At 48.2% G+C, this 16,820-nt stretch overlaps 2 protein-coding genes across 2 annotated transcripts in view; one reads left to right on the top strand and one right to left on the bottom strand.

Annotated features, from left to right (window-relative positions):
• Positions 1–1,023: 1,023 nt before the first annotated feature.
• On the top strand, positions 1,024–5,031 carry LOC129639107 (four and a half LIM domains protein 1). The gene is made up of 5 exons (XM_055564014.1): positions 1,024–1,214; positions 1,370–1,544; positions 2,135–2,304; positions 2,733–2,919; positions 4,043–5,031. The coding sequence occupies exons 1-5, from the start codon at positions 1,059–1,061 to the stop codon at positions 4,195–4,197; spliced, it is 843 nt and encodes a 280-aa protein (XP_055419989.1). The 5' UTR covers positions 1,024–1,058; the 3' UTR covers positions 4,198–5,031.
• Positions 5,032–9,332: 4,301 nt separating this feature from the next.
• Positions 9,333–16,820, bottom strand: part of LOC129639593 (MAP7 domain-containing protein 3-like) — a 36,717-nt gene continuing 29,229 nt past the window's right edge. The window contains exons 16-19 of the mRNA XM_055564721.1: positions 14,304–14,388; positions 13,075–13,264; positions 11,666–11,937; positions 9,333–10,960 (exon numbers count right to left, since the gene is read on the bottom strand). Of these exons, the coding sequence (XP_055420696.1) occupies positions 10,953–10,960; positions 11,666–11,937; positions 13,075–13,264; positions 14,304–14,388 (555 nt within the window). The 3' untranslated portion in view covers positions 9,333–10,952. The remainder of the gene's footprint in view (positions 10,961–11,665; positions 11,938–13,074; positions 13,265–14,303; positions 14,389–16,820) is intronic.

The following is a 16,820-nucleotide window of genomic DNA, read 5'->3' as shown; positions in this document are numbered from 1 at the left end:
CATTTTGTTAGATTTATACCTAAGTGTTACGTTTCCTTTGGCGTGATTAAAAAATGGCTGTATTGTTCATTTCCTTCCAGATGTTTGTTGCTACTTTGGAGAAGGAAATGGCAACCCATTCTAGTATCCTTGCCTGGGAAATCCCACGGACAGAGGAGCCTGGCGGGCTACAGTCCATGGGGTCACAAAGAGTTGGACACGACTGAGCGACTAACACTTTCGCTACTCTGCATAAAGTCATTATACTTTACAGTTGCAATTTTTTTTTAAAAAAGCAAATGTCCTAAATCGTATAGTTTATTAACCATATTGATCTTCTCATGCTCTAATGAAGGGGAATTTGATTTTGGCTCATCTCAAAACCAAACGTCACTGTGACAGATCGTTTTCACTTGCAAAACTGGCTGGTACCTATGGAGATGCCATTTTAATAAGTCCTCTTTTGCCTGAATGCTTGGGCTTCAAAAGTTAGTCAAGTAGCTTGTAATAATTCTTTAGGATCTTTGTAGGGATTAAAAAGTGCTCTGGCATGTTTAAAATAAATGCAGACATTTAAACCAAATGACTAAGTATTGCTTCCATGCCTAGCGTGGTCCAGAGTCAGCAGTAAGTTTTTGTTCAGATGAACTGAGCTTTGTAGCCAGGAGAGCGGGGCCTCCAGATGATACTCTCTGTGCTGAGAAAGTTGGGGAGGGTGACGGGGCTCCTGGTCGGGTCTCTAGTGAGGATCTGGGCACCTCCTTCCTGTGAAGGGGGAGCCCACGAGCTGCCACCTGCAGACTCGACCCAGAGCAGCATGTCCTTTGGTGTAGACCAGCCTCCCCTCTCCAGCCTGCCCATCCCAGCCCTGCCCTCGCTCACCAACCGCACCCCCCCTTCAGGGTGCCAGGGACTCATGGCAGGATGCTTTTGTCGCGGGTATCTTGGTGAGGTGCCTGTTGCCTGGGTCCCGGGGTGGCCTCCCTGGAGCCCCTCAGGCACACTCTCCAGCCTAACCCTTGGCTCTTTGTCCCTCCCGTTCACCCCTCACAGGTCCTTCCAGCTATAAAGTAGGCACCATGGCTGAGAAGTTCAACTGCCACTACTGCAGAGACAACCTGCAGGGGAAGAAGTACGTGCAGAAGGACGGCCACCACTGCTGCCTCAAGTGCTTCGACAAGTTCTGCGCCAACACGTGTGTGGAGTGCCGCAAGCCCATCGGCGCCGACTCCAAGGCAGTGGCGGCTGTGGGGGGCAGGCGGGCGGGGTCAGGGGGGGATGTGGATGGGGCCCTGGCCCTTCTGCTTGGGCTCTGGGCAGGGGGGCGGGGGGACTGTGTGGTCTTGTGGGAGGTCTTGCTTACCATGCCCGGCTACTGCTCGGTTCCCAGGAGGTGCACTACAAGAACCGCTACTGGCACGACACCTGCTTCCGCTGCTCTAAGTGCCTCCAGCCCTTGGCCAGTGAGACCTTCGTGGCCAAGGACAACAAGATCCTGTGCAACAAGTGCACCACTCGGGAGGACAACCCCAAGTGCAAGGGCTGCCTCAAGCCCATTGTAGCAGGTACCAGCCACACTCAGCCCCGGGGCAGCCAGGGAGGAGGCCCTGAGGGCAGACGTGGCAAGGGGTTGCTTGCGGGGATGGGGCTGGAGCCGCGGGGAGCTGATGCTGGAGTTCAGCGTATATATGCACGCATATATATACCTGAATATATGTGTACACATATATGCTTGCACACACGCACACACCTGGCAGCTAAAAGAACACTGGAGAGAACTGTCTGTGGCAAGAGAAGGAAGTGAAAAGTATGTAGCGCTTTCTCATTTGGGATAGTAAGTGATCGAAGCATGCTTCTTCCTTAAGGTGTAATTCCGGGTCACATTGCATCTCTGTATCCACAAAGGCCATGGGGGTGGGGGAGTGGGGATTCAGGCATCTGACCCTAAATCACTACGGCCGGGGTTCCCTTCCTGAGAGTCTGGGTGGGCATGACCACATGCAGGACATGGTGGAGAACTCCCCGCATGGGGCCAAGCACTGCAGGGCCTGCATTCCATCCACTCTGGAGGGCCCAGGCCGCACCCCGAGTGGATGCAGCCCCCTGCAGGGCACTGCCAGTGGGGCTACCCCTTCGCTTCCCCCCCCCCCCGCAGGAGATCAGAACGTGGAATACAAGGGCACTGTCTGGCACAAAGACTGCTTCACCTGCAGCAACTGCAAGCAAGTCATTGGGACAGGAAGCTTCTTCCCTAAAGGGGAGGACTTCTACTGCGTGACTTGCCATGAGGCCAAGTTTGCCAAGCACTGCGTGAAATGCAACAAGGTGCGTGTCAAGGGAGTTCTAGCAGTGTTTGACAGTTTGCAGAGCACTGGCACACACACTCTCCCATTCCATCCTCACGACAGCCCTGTGACGTAGGAATTGTCATTCTCGTTTTACAGATGAGGAGACTGTGGTAGTAGAAAGCAGCGCCCAGGCCAAGGGAGGCTGTCCAAGGGCACGCTGGCTCTGGAGGCCGGCCTCCTGCACCCAGTTGCTATGTAGTAACCTTGCACAGGGGCTCATCTTCTCTGAGCCTCAGTGTCTTCATCTGTAACTGGCGGATAATAATAGCACCTGCCTCTCATGGCCGTTGTGGTGATTCAATGAGATACTATAAACCAGAGCGCCCAGCACAGTGCCTGGCACGTAGTAGGCATTCAACAAAATGGTTGTTGAATCTGAATCCGGTGCTACACTCCCTGGTCTAGGCCATCACATCTGGAGGAATCACTTACCAGGATCAGCCCTGGCATGCCGAGTGCTTTGTGTGTGTTACCTGCTCTAAGAAGCTGGCTGGGCAGCGTTTCACCGCTGTGGAGGACCAGTATTACTGCGTGGATTGCTACAAGAACTTTGTGGCCAAGAAGTGTGCTGGATGCAAGAACCCAATCACTGGTAGGCTAAAGAGTCCTTGCTAAGTCTGCCAGGCTAGGTTTTGCGCATGGTAACCATCTCTCATTTTCCTACGTCGTCGGTTTCATCCACAAAGGCCCCAAAGAATGCCCCTCTCCCCCTGCCATTGTGGTCCCAAAGGCCCCCAAGTAGTTTGGATTCTCCCCCAGGCCAGGTTAGCCTTTGCAACACAGAACACTCACGACTACTGCTGACTTACGCTGCTGCCGGAGATCAGGAGCCTAGGACCCACGGCCACGGGCAGGCACTGCGCGGAGCGGGGGGTGCTGGGGGGAGGCGGGGGAGAGGAGCACGGTGAGCTTGGGTGGGGGAGGCGGGGAGGGGGGAGGCCAGAGCGTGAGAAGCTGGGATGAGAACACCCCGTAGCGGAAGGCTAGCTCAGAGGTGCTGGTGGGCAGTTCTTTTGCGATCAGGAGCCGAGCTAATCACTTCATTCCTCATCTCGCGGCCGCGGTCCACGTGCCCTGGGCCCTCTCCCCCCCGCCTCCAATTTTCCCATCTCCCGGGGAGCCTTGAAATGTACATTTGAGAAGACTTTTGCCATCCTCAGGGAAAAGGACTGTGTCAAGAGTGAGCCACCCAGTCTCTAAAGCTAGGAAGCCCCCAGTGTGCCACGGGAAACGCTTGCCTCTCACCCTGTTTCCCAGCGCCAACCTCCGGGGCAGGCATCCGGGTGGAGAGAGGACTTGTCCCTCGTGGGTGGTGGTTCTTTATAGAAAAAAATCGAAGCTTAGCAGCTCCTCGAGGCCCGGTAAGTGCACACCCCACAAACAGCCCAAGTTTGCCTCCTGGTGGCCACTTTGATGCCATGGCCCTGACCTAAATCAAAGAAACTGGTTGTGCTGGGAGGTCGGTGCGCGTCAGTCACAGGGCGATGGCGGTGGCTGGGGATGTGGGTTCTGGAGAGCAGGGGGCCCTCGGCGGAGCTCTGGCATCTTCTCAGGTCCCGGCGGCGTGGGGGACAGTGCGCGGTGGAGCGGGGGGCCGGGCGCCAGGCGGATGCAGCCTGCGTGCTTGTCGGCTCCATGAATGGGCAAGGCGGCAGCCTGGCTGCCACCTGTGTCCACTCAGCTGTCGCTCTTGTCTGCTTCTGTTTCCTCCACAGGGTTTGGTAAAGGCTCCAGTGTGGTGGCCTATGAAGGACAATCCTGGCACGACTACTGCTTCCACTGCAAAAAATGCTCCGTGAATCTGGCCAACAAGCGCTTTGTTTTCCATCAGGATCAAGTGTATTGCCCCGACTGTGCCAAAAAGCTGTAAAGTGACAGGGGCTCCTGTCCTAAATTCCTTTCCTAAATGGAATTTAGGAAATTCCTAAAATGGAATTTGAGTCTTGTTCCTTGTGTCCTTGCCCTCTGCCTGGCACCACCCATAGGGCAAGAGCGGCCTTTCACCTCTTCAGAGTCGCTCCTTCTGTCTTTTCTCCCATTTTACAGTTACTACTTGAGTTAAGGGCACACAGTGATCATATTAGGATTTAGCAAAAAGCAAGCCTGCAGCAAAGTTTATTTCTCTATGGCTGCAATTAGGAAATAAATACTTAGGTAGATTGATTCTTCTGCATGTTTATCATAGAGCAGAAAAGCGCTGACCATGTAGCTGCTTAGTGATGTAAGCAAGAAGCCTAAGAGATAAAGCCCCACTGAGATACCTCTTGTGGCTCAGCTGGGACCCACATTGTCATCACACGACACAAGAGTTGCAGCGGCTGCTCCAACTCAGCTGCTCACCCTGTTCTGTGAGCAGAAAGAACTTACTGAAATGCATGGTTTAAAGAACTTCCTCATCAAAACCTTCCTTCTGTTTTTTGTGCTTTCAAATAACTAATCCGAATTTCCAAAAAATTAACATTTGAATTTAGCTGTAATTCTCAACTGACCTCTTTCCCTGTACTAACGTTTGATGTCCCTGTGTGGCGTGTTTTCTGAGCGTTCCTACTTTCAAGCATGGAATGTGCAGGTGATTTGGAAAATGTAGGCAGATCTGAGAAAACGAGCCTGTTTCAGAAGAACGTCATCACAGCGAATACTTTTGGAAGCTTAACAAAACTAACCCAGCTGTCCTTTTACCTTTTTTTTAATTAATAATTCCTTTGTTTTAATTAATAGCAGCATAGTTTATGGGTTCGGAGACTTGCATGAGAATATTTTAGCCCCCTTATACGTTCCTACAGTTTTGAATTCATCCTACAGAAGTAACCATAAAACTCAAGAGGGGTAGGTGAACAGGCGCCAGAACTGTCATTGACACGGATATGACATTTCCCAGCAGTGACGAGTGGAATCCCTTGTAACATAGTACTTGTCTGCTCTGTGTCGGTGTGTTAACCAGGCCTGCCAATTCCCTTCTCTTGTGATTCTGAGGACTGTTCCTCCAGAGCTTAGCTGGCTCTAGGGGAGCATGGAGGCCACTGTGCCCACAGGCAGAACCAGAGTTCCACGCAGTGCTCACCTGAGTCGCAGGATCCCCTATTACTGTATTCTAGCTACAATGTTATATTACATAGTATAATGAGACGATATCAAGAGTACACATGTAATGATGATGCATATTAACATTCTCGTAGGAGTGGTTAGAGAAGCCGATGCCTCATTTCTACATTTTGTCATTAGCAATGATCATCTAACGGTTCCGTGTATCCTTACAGAAATAAAGCAGCATATAAATAACTTGCCTCCTGACTTCTAATTCTGCTGGGTGGAATTGTTCTAAGGTGATACTGCAGATCCAGAAACCTGAATGACTTTTCCTTCCTTCAAGGACGTACTCAGTTCAGTTCAATTACATGAATTATAAACAAGATACAAGAAACCCGTAACAGCACTTGGATCCAGTTAAGAACGATAACAATGAAAAACCCCACTCGGACCCCAAATAACATTTCCCAGATGTTGATCACCTTAAAAAGAGCACATTGCTTTCCGTTGACCAGGGGGTCGGCCAGCAAGGGAACTGCAGCTGAAGTGTGTCGAGAAGTCATCCCGTCTATGCTCTGACTGCCCTTCTCTGTGCCCTGTGGAGCCCTGCTGTGCCTCAGCGGCCGCTCCACTGCCAAACCTTCAGAAGAAGGTGATCTTGCTCAAGCACACCAGTCATTTGGGAGACTGCTCACTGGGGCCCCTGTCTCGGGTCGGGGAGGTGGAGATGGTGTGGACAGAGGTAGAGGTAGCTTCTAGATCATGGCTCATGACCACACCCCGAGGCTCCGGTTCTTGGGGCATCCAACCTGCCCACAACACGTAGTCGTTTCAGGATGGTGCCGGAGGCCCAGTGACACAGGTGTCTGCTGCAGGCTCCTCAGGTGGACGGACATTTCGGCTAAAGGCGGAGGTCTCTGGAGGAACTCTCACACCCGGGGTAGTGAAAGGACAGAACATGTTTGAAGCTAGCATTTGCCACGTTATGAATCAAGACCTGTTTGTAGCAAGTTATTTCTATGAATGGAGAACAGCCTCTTGTGTGTTTCCCTAGAGAAATTAGCAGTTAAAATCATTTCAACTCTGTTTCTAAGAGTCGATTGGGTCATCTCCTGGGGCCCCAAGAAGTAGGGGTGAGGTGGGGAGTTGAGATGGTGGCCCTCTGCTTCCTAAAGGAGCTGGGTGATGGCAGTGGCAAGGGCGGGGGCCCCAGGGGGAAACCCTGACACAAGTGCCCCCACCTCTGCTGCTTTGGCACAGGGAAATCCTAGGCCTTCGCGGCACTGGGACCTGCATCTCTGATGGCATTCCCTCCCTTCCTGTTCTCTCTTCATCTCACTGAACTAGTTTTTAGCTCTCCGGTCCACTGATGGCTCAATTACCTCTCAGCCCTTCTCCATCTTCACCTCCCCGAGATGCTCCACCCTATCACTGACCCCATCTTGTAGTCCTCAATCCCGTCACCCTTTGCTTCCCATCCCACTCGGCATGCAAAACCCTGGCCTATGCCAAGGCTAAAGAGCTCTGCGGAGAAAAAGCTGTACGACTCGACTGCACAACCCTGCCTGAGATCACCTGTAGCCCCCTCCACCCTTCCTGCCATTCCCAGGCTCCACCTTTGTCCCCCAGCAACAGGCCTGCCAACATTGGGCCCCCAGATATTGCTTAACACTTGAAAAGCACCTTATACAATTATACCAAGTCTTCACAGCCAACACTGGCACTCATGCCCCAATTTTCCACGTGAGAAAACTGAAGGTCACACACACCCCTGGGCACACCTCTAGCCCAGGCTATAAGGCTTATGACACTGCCTTGTCATAGGGGAGAACACTGTCCACTACATCACAACGAGGGAAGCATCACGCTCAGTGCTCAGTAGTCAATTCTAACAATGACAACCTAAGACTCAGGACGAAGGAGGGGAAATTCTAGCTACAGAATTTTCAGCCGAGAACCCTCTTCTCCCTCATCATGAAGGGGATCAGAGTATCAAGAACATAATCTACTTTTCGGTAACAAGGTCAATTCTGCAGCCATACTGCCTGGATTCCAATCCCGGCTGCACTGCCACTTCCTAAGTAGGAGGCCTCGGGCAGGTCACCTAACTTCTCTGAGCTGGCTTCCTCGCCTGTGAAACAAGACAGAATTCCTACCTTGCAGAGTCACAGGCACATTACATGGTTATACAAATGCTTATTTATTAAGCATGGCAACCGACTGGCATGTAAGAAAAGCAACATCCAAGAAAACCATTCAACAAACATTAGCAATTATTTTTATCTCTAGCACCGAAGATAGTGTATTACCCACCACAAAAGCCAAAAGACTTTTAGAATCAGACTTGAATTTGAGCACCAGATCTTCCTCTTTCTAGTTGTATAACGTTGAATCAATACCCACCTCCACGAATCTGTGTCCTAGGTAAAAATGAATACCCACACTTCACAGGGTTGTTGTGAGGGTTTAAAATGATGCCTCTAAAGTACCTGGCATATAGAACATGTAACGACGGTTATTACAACAGTCTGAGAAATTATGAGACAAGCCTATCCAGGAACAGTCAAAAGTAGACTGGTGGGAAGGGAGACGGAGGTCAAAGTGGTCTGCAACCAACCAGGCCTGTGCAACAGTGGGGGTGGGGGTGGACCTATTGGATATTCCCTGGTAAGACATGCTTCAGGCTTGTGCTTCTTGGCACCAGCTGCTGCTACAGTTCCATGCCCATTTCTCAACCCTCTAGCTCCTGCCGCAGGGAGTCAGTGACTCCTGAGAACTGAAAGCCTTCAGTGATTGGAGCCCAGCCTCCAACTTGCCACAGCAGAGGGCTCAGAGGTCCATGACGTGTGCAGTCACCCGGTGGGCCTGCAGCCACCTCAGCTGGGATTCAGGTCTTCAGACTTGTCCAGCATCCTTTCCAGTGTCCTTACTGCATTTTTGTGGTTGTTGGGGATTGAAACTGTTGCAAGGCTTCACTGCACACTAGGGAGGGGAGAGGGGTGCCACTGGGAGAGGCCAGGGGCCTATTGCTCAGGGGAGTGGGCACCAAGAGGTTCTCCAGAGAGCAAGGGAAACGTGAGGTGACCGGCGTATCCCCAGAGGACACCAGCCTATGGCAAGTGTGGAGGCTGGGTCAGTGTCAACACCTCAGAGCTGTCAGGAGGGTGCTATATTGGTGTTTTAGCTTGCGTGCATACCAAGGAATGCCCTGGTTCAACAATCCTAGTGCATGGCCCGGCACGGAATGCCAAGTGGGCAACGGCTGCCACTCTTCTCAAAGCACCAGATGCCACAGATCAGGGATAAACAAGGACCGCCCCTTTGCCCAACACAAAACCCAGTGGAGTGGAACATGTTTCCAGAGTAGAAGCTAAACATTTACGGGCAGATCCAAACGGCGGTTTGGCCACACACAGTAACAGTGATGTCCTGAAGTGATGTCACGTACGGGCAACGGAGCACAGTGACTGCCAGAGCACATGCGCAGACTGTCAAAAGCAACTGTGTTTTCGTGTGGCCAGCACCAGATGTGAGCTTTAAAAGGGATGCGCAGGGGGGAATGGGGAGTGACTGCTTAAGGGTCCTGGGTTTCTTTTTAGGGTAATGAAGACATTCTGGAACTAGATAGCAGTGACAGTTGCACGTTTTAAATGTACTAAATGCCACTCATGTAAATTTTACCACAGTGAAAAGAAAGATACTTTAATTACTGGCCTCAAATATAAGTCAGAGCCATCACAGGCAGGAGTAACAAGCACTCAAACAGGTGCAGGGAGAAAACCAGAGTTCGAAATTCACGTCTTAATGGCGCACGCGGTGGCACACGCCAAACCACCAAGTGGCTGCAGAGGGGCATCAGACGATGTGATTACTATTTATCAAACGTACTGCCTGCCTGTGTTCATAGCTTGGTTACAAGCTGGTGTCACCTTTATACCACCTTCAGTACATTTTTTGCTATTAAAACATGAAGAAAACTTGCTTTACCTGCAAAGTTTATTGCACAGAGCACACATATGAAGGTTTAACAGTGTTTCAACGTGTGAAATTTGTGCAGAAATATATCAGAAACACATTGTTACAATGATTGTCTCTGCCTTTTATATAAAAGAGATTGTGTATATAAAGTTTTAAAATCTAAGGCACCAAGCTCTGATCTATAACAAAGATAACAGTACTCTGAATAGCAAAGAACTAGGGAATCAGAATAACTACTTCCTTTTACTAATTCAAGACTGGTGGCTACAAAGGAAGATGAGCCTGTTTCAAGCTATTCGTGATCCACCAGAAAACTCACTGGCATTAGGACAACCAATCTGAATTCAAGTTTTAGTCAATCATTTAAGCATGATTCAGTGGATTTCAGGAAACATATATCCTGTGTACACATGTGTGTATGTATACATGTGTGCATGTCCACTGTGTATGTGCTGTGCTTATCTACAGCGGGGACCGAAGAAAAACACTGCCCCTTTACACACTTGCAGCCGGCAAACAAATTTTGGTTCCACATCTCAAGCCTGAGTGTACACTGAATGGCAGGCCTGGAGAACATAAGCAGAAAAAGAGTATACACGGTAAACATGTCGAGGAATTGAACATACCCCGTCAGACAACAGCCAAATACTGCCTTATGTACACAATAAAAAGAACATGTTCCTATAAACCTCAATATGTACTTCCAAAATGAAATGCTGACAAAAGCAGGAAAGATGAAAGAAAAAAAAAAAAATTACACCTTCTAGGACCGCCAGCATTTGAAGGTACCAGTGTCTGTGCTCAGGACCGGCAGACTATGGCCGAGTTAAAAACAAACATACATTAACGATAAAATGTGATTTACTCTATCTTGCAACTTTCTGTATTTGTATATTAAGAACAATCCAACAAAACTTGTGTGAGGAATCTTGAGACCCTTAAGACCCATTATGTTCTCTACCAGACTGAATGTGAGTTTTTATTGCTAAATTAAAGCAATTGTTGGGGCTGCCCTAGTGGCTCAGCGGTAAAGAATCTGCCTGCCAAGGCAGGAGACATGGGTTCGATCCCTGGGTCGGGAAGATCCTCTGGAGACGGCAATGGCAACCCACTCCAGTATTCTTGCCTGGCAAATCCCATGGACAGAGGAGCCTGGTGGGCTACAGTCCACAGGGTTGGAAGAGTCAGATACGACTCAGCGACTAAACAACAAAAACAAATGTAACTGTTAAATGCAGTAAACATGATTTTAAGGTTTCAAATAGGTACTGACAAAAAACTTTTCTTTTGGTGTAAGATTCTCTTAGCATTTTATATATGCTTAAGAGTGAACATTTTATAAAGACACACTTGATACACAAATGTGTTGGCATGAAAATACAAGAATGACAGACAATGGAGATTTTTACAGCCAAGTAAAATGACTCTTTACTCAGAACCCTTGCTTATGGGCAAAACTCAAGATGATATGAGCATCTTCTGAGATATGTTAAGATGATTTTTTTTTTGAGAGTCATTTTCTTTGCTGGGTTCATGTAGGAAGCAGAGAAATTTTGAAAGGTGGGCCCAGAGGTCAAAATCCAGAGTGGAGAATGGATTCTCTTCTAGGCTGGACGAGGTTTACATATCTGACCAGAGGGAAAAAGAAAAGAAAGGTTTATTAGTGAAGATGCTGGTTCCATAGCAAGTGGATTCTCGCCCCACACTGAGGCTGGCCTGGGACCCTCAGCAGCAGGCCCCCCACCCCAAGTTGCTGCCATACTGGTGCTCTTATAAATGCTCCCCAACCTCCAAATGGGTTGAAGCTGCCTCTCAGTTTCAAACAGAGCTTCTCAAGGAAAGAAAAATCAAGGCCTTTTGGTTTTGGAAACACAAGTTGAGGGACTAATTCCAAAACATTCACCAACCCTCTGTCCTAAACTGGAGAAGGCAATGGCAATGCACTGCAGTATCCCTGCCTGGAGAATTCCGTGTACAGAGGGGCCTGGCGGGGTACAGTCCATGGGGTTGCAAGAGCTGAACATGCCTTAGCGACTATACCACCACCACCGCCGCCCTGAATGATCCGTGTGCTGCAGAGCAGCCAGTGGATCAGGAGTGCAGAGGAGTCCATGGTCTGAAATGAACCCACTCTGTGTATTAACAATTGGTCATACCACGAATGTTTTCAAAACTAACTTAATGAGGGGCTCTTCAACCTAGTTTTAGACCCACCACTGTCTTCTCTCTCACCTCCAAAGTTACACGGTGCCAAGCCCTGGCACAGCTGGAAACAGAGGAGGGTTGAAGGTCAACTACCTTTCAAACGAAGTGGAAACGGGAGAAGGCCTTACCTGGTGGAGCAGGCACAGATTTGCTTCTGTTTTTGTTGTCTATAGGTGGCTGGTGACTCAGGCAGGGTATCACAGAGCCTCTCAGCTGGAGTTTCGGGCTCTCAGGAGGGAAACTGGATACAGGTGGTTCTGTCTCTCTTGAGAAGTCGATGATTCGGTCACACACCCACTTCTGAACCTCTGAATGTGAACTCCTAGAAGGCCCCATGGTGCTGCTGGTTTCCATCTCTCCAGTTTTTGCTGCTCGGTTGGTTGGTCTTTTGGTGGAGGATCTGGAACAAGATATTTGGTTATAATCCTGATTGTCCCCAAACCAAGGCTTTGCCTGACAGAAGCTTTATTATTTTCTTAATACACTAAAACTCAAATTCAGAGGATAACTGTGGTCCACAAAATTGATGATAGAAATAACTGAAGAAGTTTAGAAGAGTTTAACCTTCAAGTCAAATTTAGCTAGATCATGAATTATCTTAGTTATCTGGTCTCTGGGATTTAAAAAAAAATCCGTTTCCCCTTCAGAAATGGTGGTATTTATGGCCGAAATTGTGAGGTCACTTTCAAGGTTACGCTATAAAATGGCTCCCAGGTATCCTTCCTCAGTGGCAAGTAACACTCTTTTTCAGGCAATCACCCAATGAGCCTTCCTTTCTAAGAATTTGGTCCTGTTCTTCTGACCTTATCTCTGCCCCTCAGCTTCCCAAATGTACAATGAGGACTTTTAATATCATGCGCAGAGCTGCAATGGGAATTCAGACAGAGAAAGTGTCTGTTACACTGCAGTCACTCAACGTCCCCTTCCCTGACTGTATGAGACAACACGAACCAGTGTGAATAACAACTCGGAATGGAATCAGGTATTTCTGGGTTCAATTTACGTTCTGCCCTTGAACTGTGGGGTGCTGGGTTGAATAAGGCTCATCATCTCTCCATTTCTGAGCTTTCTTTCATTAAAAAATAATTTTGTTTGTTTATTTTTTAGATGTGCTGGATCTCTGTTGCTACATGGGCTTTTCTCTAGCTGCGGTGAGCAAGGGCCACACCCTAGTAGTTGTGCAAGTGGGGCTCAAGTTGTGGCTTCCAGGCTCTAGAGCACAGGTGCAATAATTGTGGTGCCTGGGCTTAGCTATTCCATGGTAGGTGGGATCTGCCGGATCAAGGATCAAACCCACGTCTCCTGCACTGGCAGGCGGATTCTTCACCACTGAGCCACCAGGGAAGCCCATGCCTCAGTCTTCGAGTCTGTAAGAATGGGGATGCTCATCCTTACTGAGTTTGTTCCTATAAGTAGAGCACTTGACATAGTGTTTGGGACAAACTAAGAGTTCAGTCAGTAATCTTGTGCATCATTCTGAGGATGCCAATCATAACCCCTTCCAGGTGTCTTCTGATGAACTCACTGAGTGACTCACCTGGGACTCTTTGTCTGATTCAATGGGTCTTTCCCTCCTTTTTGGCTGAAGGTTTTCATGTCAGTATTTAAAAATGCTTTTGTCTCTTTATGGATGTGGCCAGAAGTCACATCTAAAAACTTGCTAGTGTTCTTCACATTTTTAACATGTGTTTTTGGTTTTGGGGATGAATCCATGCCATTTATAGTCGCTAGAGGGAAAAAAAGAAAAGCAGCAAGATTAAAATTGGAGCTTCAACAAGAAAGACAAGCAAAGTGAAGGCTGTGAGCCTGCCAGTCTGGGCAAGGGACGTCTACCTGAAGACAGGAGTTGTCTGGAGGCAGGACTCTGGGGAGGCAGGGTCAGGCCAAAAGCCCACTGTGCCCTGAAAGCACCAAGGGCCACCTTGAAGGACCGTGCCCTCTCCCCTCTGCCAGCAAGTAATGGTGGCTAGAGGGCAGGACAGCTCCGTGCTTCTTGTCCCTCTTTCTGACGACCCTCTCATTTTAGTCTCACCTCTGATCTGAACCTTTCTCCATGGCCTAAGGCCCAGCCTACCCCTCTGCTGCTCCTGCTGCTCTATTCTAGTGACATTCTGGCCTAAATTCTTTTAGCGCAACCGGCATGTGGCAGCACCACCATCTGCTCATGTCTGGCTCCCCAATGGCTGAGGTTCCTCGAGGCCCCAGAAGCTAGCAGGGTTCCCATGTGCCTGATACCCACTAAGACATAAAGGGTGGACAAACTGTGTTTTCTCAAATGCCATTACTGTGGTTCACACTCACCAGGGAATGAGACTCAACGATGTACCTCAGGGGCACTCACAGAACTCCAGGATCCTCATTTTCTCCCTGTGAGGCAGGGAGTGGCCTTCTACCTGTGGTCAGTCATGAATGCCACACAGGGTCCTGAACTGTGAGATGCTAATAAGCCTCACACTGAGCTGAGAAAGAGCTGCCATCTGCAGTCTCTCAGCACAAAACAAAAGAACAGTTGTGGTAGCAGCTAATATTTATTGAGAGTTTACTGTGTGTCAAGCACCGTTCTTAGTACTTCGGGATCTCACTGCAATCTCATGCCCACCCCAGGAGAACAATATAAGCATCCCCTTTTTCAGACAGGAAAACTGAACCCAGAGAGGTTAAGTAACTTGCTCAAAGTCAAACAGCTCACAAGCAGAGGAAGTCTGGATGAACCTAGACAGTCTAGCTCCTAAATGGTGATGAACACAACTCAAAAGGCAAGCAAACCTGATGGATGCACGTCATCAAAGGAATCACTGTCACTTTCTGACTTGTCCTCCTCATCTGCATCACCGCTCAGTGTTTCTGTAGCCTACAATGAGAGAAGAAAGTCATGATTGCATCTAACATTCAATCATCCTGACAGTTATTTCAGAGAAGGTAGATTTCACGCCTGGATTGCCTGCTAACTTTTGTCATTTCAATTAAAAGGTAAAAAAGAAATCTAACCTCTTTAGCCCCAAGAAGCTACAGAGGACAGGACAGGTGACCCAAGTTGTGTCTTTCAGCTACGGAAAGACAGCCAAAAATGGCAGACTTCCCTGAATGGGAGCCAAGGGACAACAGCTCTGGGATGGTGTAGAGGCTCTGCCTCCTTGGAGCCCTAAGCTCAGGTGGTGCCACGGCTAAAATGTTCTTGGCTGCTGCTTGAGGCAGGACTTCTCAAGCCAATGTGCTACCTGCTCTCTGAGAGGGTGACTGCCATCACTTTTCAGAAATGACATTTCTATTCTACATTTTCATAATGATGTGAATGACCACAGCTAGGCAATTTTAAATAGGCAAAATATCAGTTTTGTAGCTCAGATGGTAAAGAACACAGAATCTGGGGATAAAAAGACCTGTTGTTCAGTTGCTAAGTTGTGTCCGACTCTTTCACAAGCCCAGGACTGTAGCCTGCCAGGCTCCTCTGTCCTTGGGATTCTCCAGGCATGAATACCGGAGTGGGTTGCCATTTCCTCCGGGAGATCTTCCTCACCCAGGGGTTGAACCTATATCCTGCATTGGCAGGCAGATTCTTTACCACTGAGCCACCAGGGAAGCCCCCCAGAAGATCGGAGAAGAATGCAAACCATCAAAAGACAAGACGCTGGGGGGAGGGATAAACAAATACTTATGAGAGACCCTGAAAGCACTAACCATAAAAGAAAAAACACTGCTAAATTTGAGTTCATTAAAATAAGCTTCAGTTCATCAAAGGACATTATGAGAGTGTGAGGCAAACTACAGCCTGGGGGCTGATACCTGCAGTACAAATATCCAAGGGGCTCATAAGCAGAACTTGTAAATTCCCCCACAGATCAGTAGGAAAAATGCGAGTGACTGAATAGAAACTGGGGCAAAGGACTTGAAAAGACACTTCACCAAAGTGAATCCCCAAATGGCCAATAAGGGACTCAACTCCATTAGTCATCCAAGAATATTGATAAATTCCATGATGTGAAAAATCAAGAACATCTATGTAGCAGCAAACAGCAATAAGAAAAGATAAGCCACAAACTGAGAGAAGGTACTTGCAACACATACAAGCAAGAAAGAAGTACCTAGAACATTTAAAGAACTACCAATGAGTAAGAAAAAGATAAGTCAGCCAGAAAGTTTTGGGCAAAAGACTAAACAAAGCATTCCATACAAGAAAAAACATGAAAGCTAAATAAAGATGGGGAAAAACATGCTCAACCTTTTTAATAATCAAGGAAATGTGAAATGTTATTTCATTCGCACCCGAGACTGGCACAAATTAAAAAGTTGGCAAGAATGTAAAACAACAGGAATTCTTATACACTGCTGGTAGGAACACACAGACGACCTTTGAGGCATTCGAATCTGGCTTTCTCGTCCGCTTCATAATTACAAACAAAACACTGGTCCTGAAGAAGTTGATTATTTCTGTGTTCCAGAAGCAGACAATACTGCTGTCTGTGCCAAAGTCAATGCAAGATGTTGGGCCAGCAGCTGGGTGGGCACTTTCCTCCAAGCCCAGTTTCACCGTCGGTCATCTAGAAAACACTCTGAATGGTGACAGGTGTACTTGTTACCCTGACGCAGAAATCCATATGACTTCTCACTCCTGATTTTTGCCAACGTGGACATTTATTACTAGATTAAGCACATATTATTGCAAACCAATCAGAACTTGTGAACATGATTTTTGTCTAAAGAGACCATGAGTGAAGCTGATGTTAATGAAAAGAATGCATCTCAACGATGCAATGCTGTCACGGGTTTTGTAACTAGGAGTACACGCAGGAAGGCTAAGAGTTCCCTTCGTCCCTGAAGGTAAGGAGAGCTCTAGCTCTCTGGCCTCCTCAAGGTTACTGATCTCCTGATGGAGAGGCCAGGAAGTCCCTCAGCCTGGTCTGAGGTCTTCCTTGCTCCGAGAGGAGACACATGGGTTGCACAAATTAAAAGTCGAACCTTACAAAGAGCCTGCACCTTGGCCTCTCTGAGAAGCCTACACCTTCTGCTTCTTCAAGCTCAGTTGCTCCAATTTCCAGACCAGTTTAGAAAAAACTCAAAAAAACAAACAAACAAACAAACAAACAAAAACCTCCAACTTCTACCAACCCCTACATGACCCAAGGGATTCTGTTCAAAGGAGCTTTGCTGTAGAGAGACATCCCTGTGATGGTCATCAGTGGTCCACAAGGAAGAGCTATGGTTCTCAAGAGGAGCCCGTTCTAGGGAGAAGGGGTCAGATCCTAAGATGAGAGAGTACAGAGGAAAAACAACCCCAGCTAGCAT

This window comes from Bubalus kerabau, chromosome X, assembly GCF_029407905.1.
Source record: "Bubalus kerabau isolate K-KA32 ecotype Philippines breed swamp buffalo chromosome X, PCC_UOA_SB_1v2, whole genome shotgun sequence".
In the NCBI taxonomy this organism is placed as follows: Eukaryota; Metazoa; Chordata; class Mammalia; order Artiodactyla; family Bovidae; genus Bubalus; species Bubalus kerabau.
This window is presented reverse-complemented; position numbering and strand designations above follow the sequence as displayed.

Excerpts from the sequence above, each read along its gene's own strand:
- LOC129639107 (XM_055564014.1), top strand. The coding sequence starts at position 1,059 with ATGGCTGAGAAGTTCAACTGCCACTACTGCAGAGACAACCTGCAGGGG. Across the intron at positions 2,305-2,732 it reads ACTGCGTGAAATGCAACAAG|GCCATCACATCTGGAGGAAT; the intron begins GTGCGTGTCAAG and ends TCCCTGGTCTAG. Across the intron at positions 2,920-4,042 it reads ATGCAAGAACCCAATCACTG|GGTTTGGTAAAGGCTCCAGT; the intron begins GTAGGCTAAAGA and ends TTTCCTCCACAG.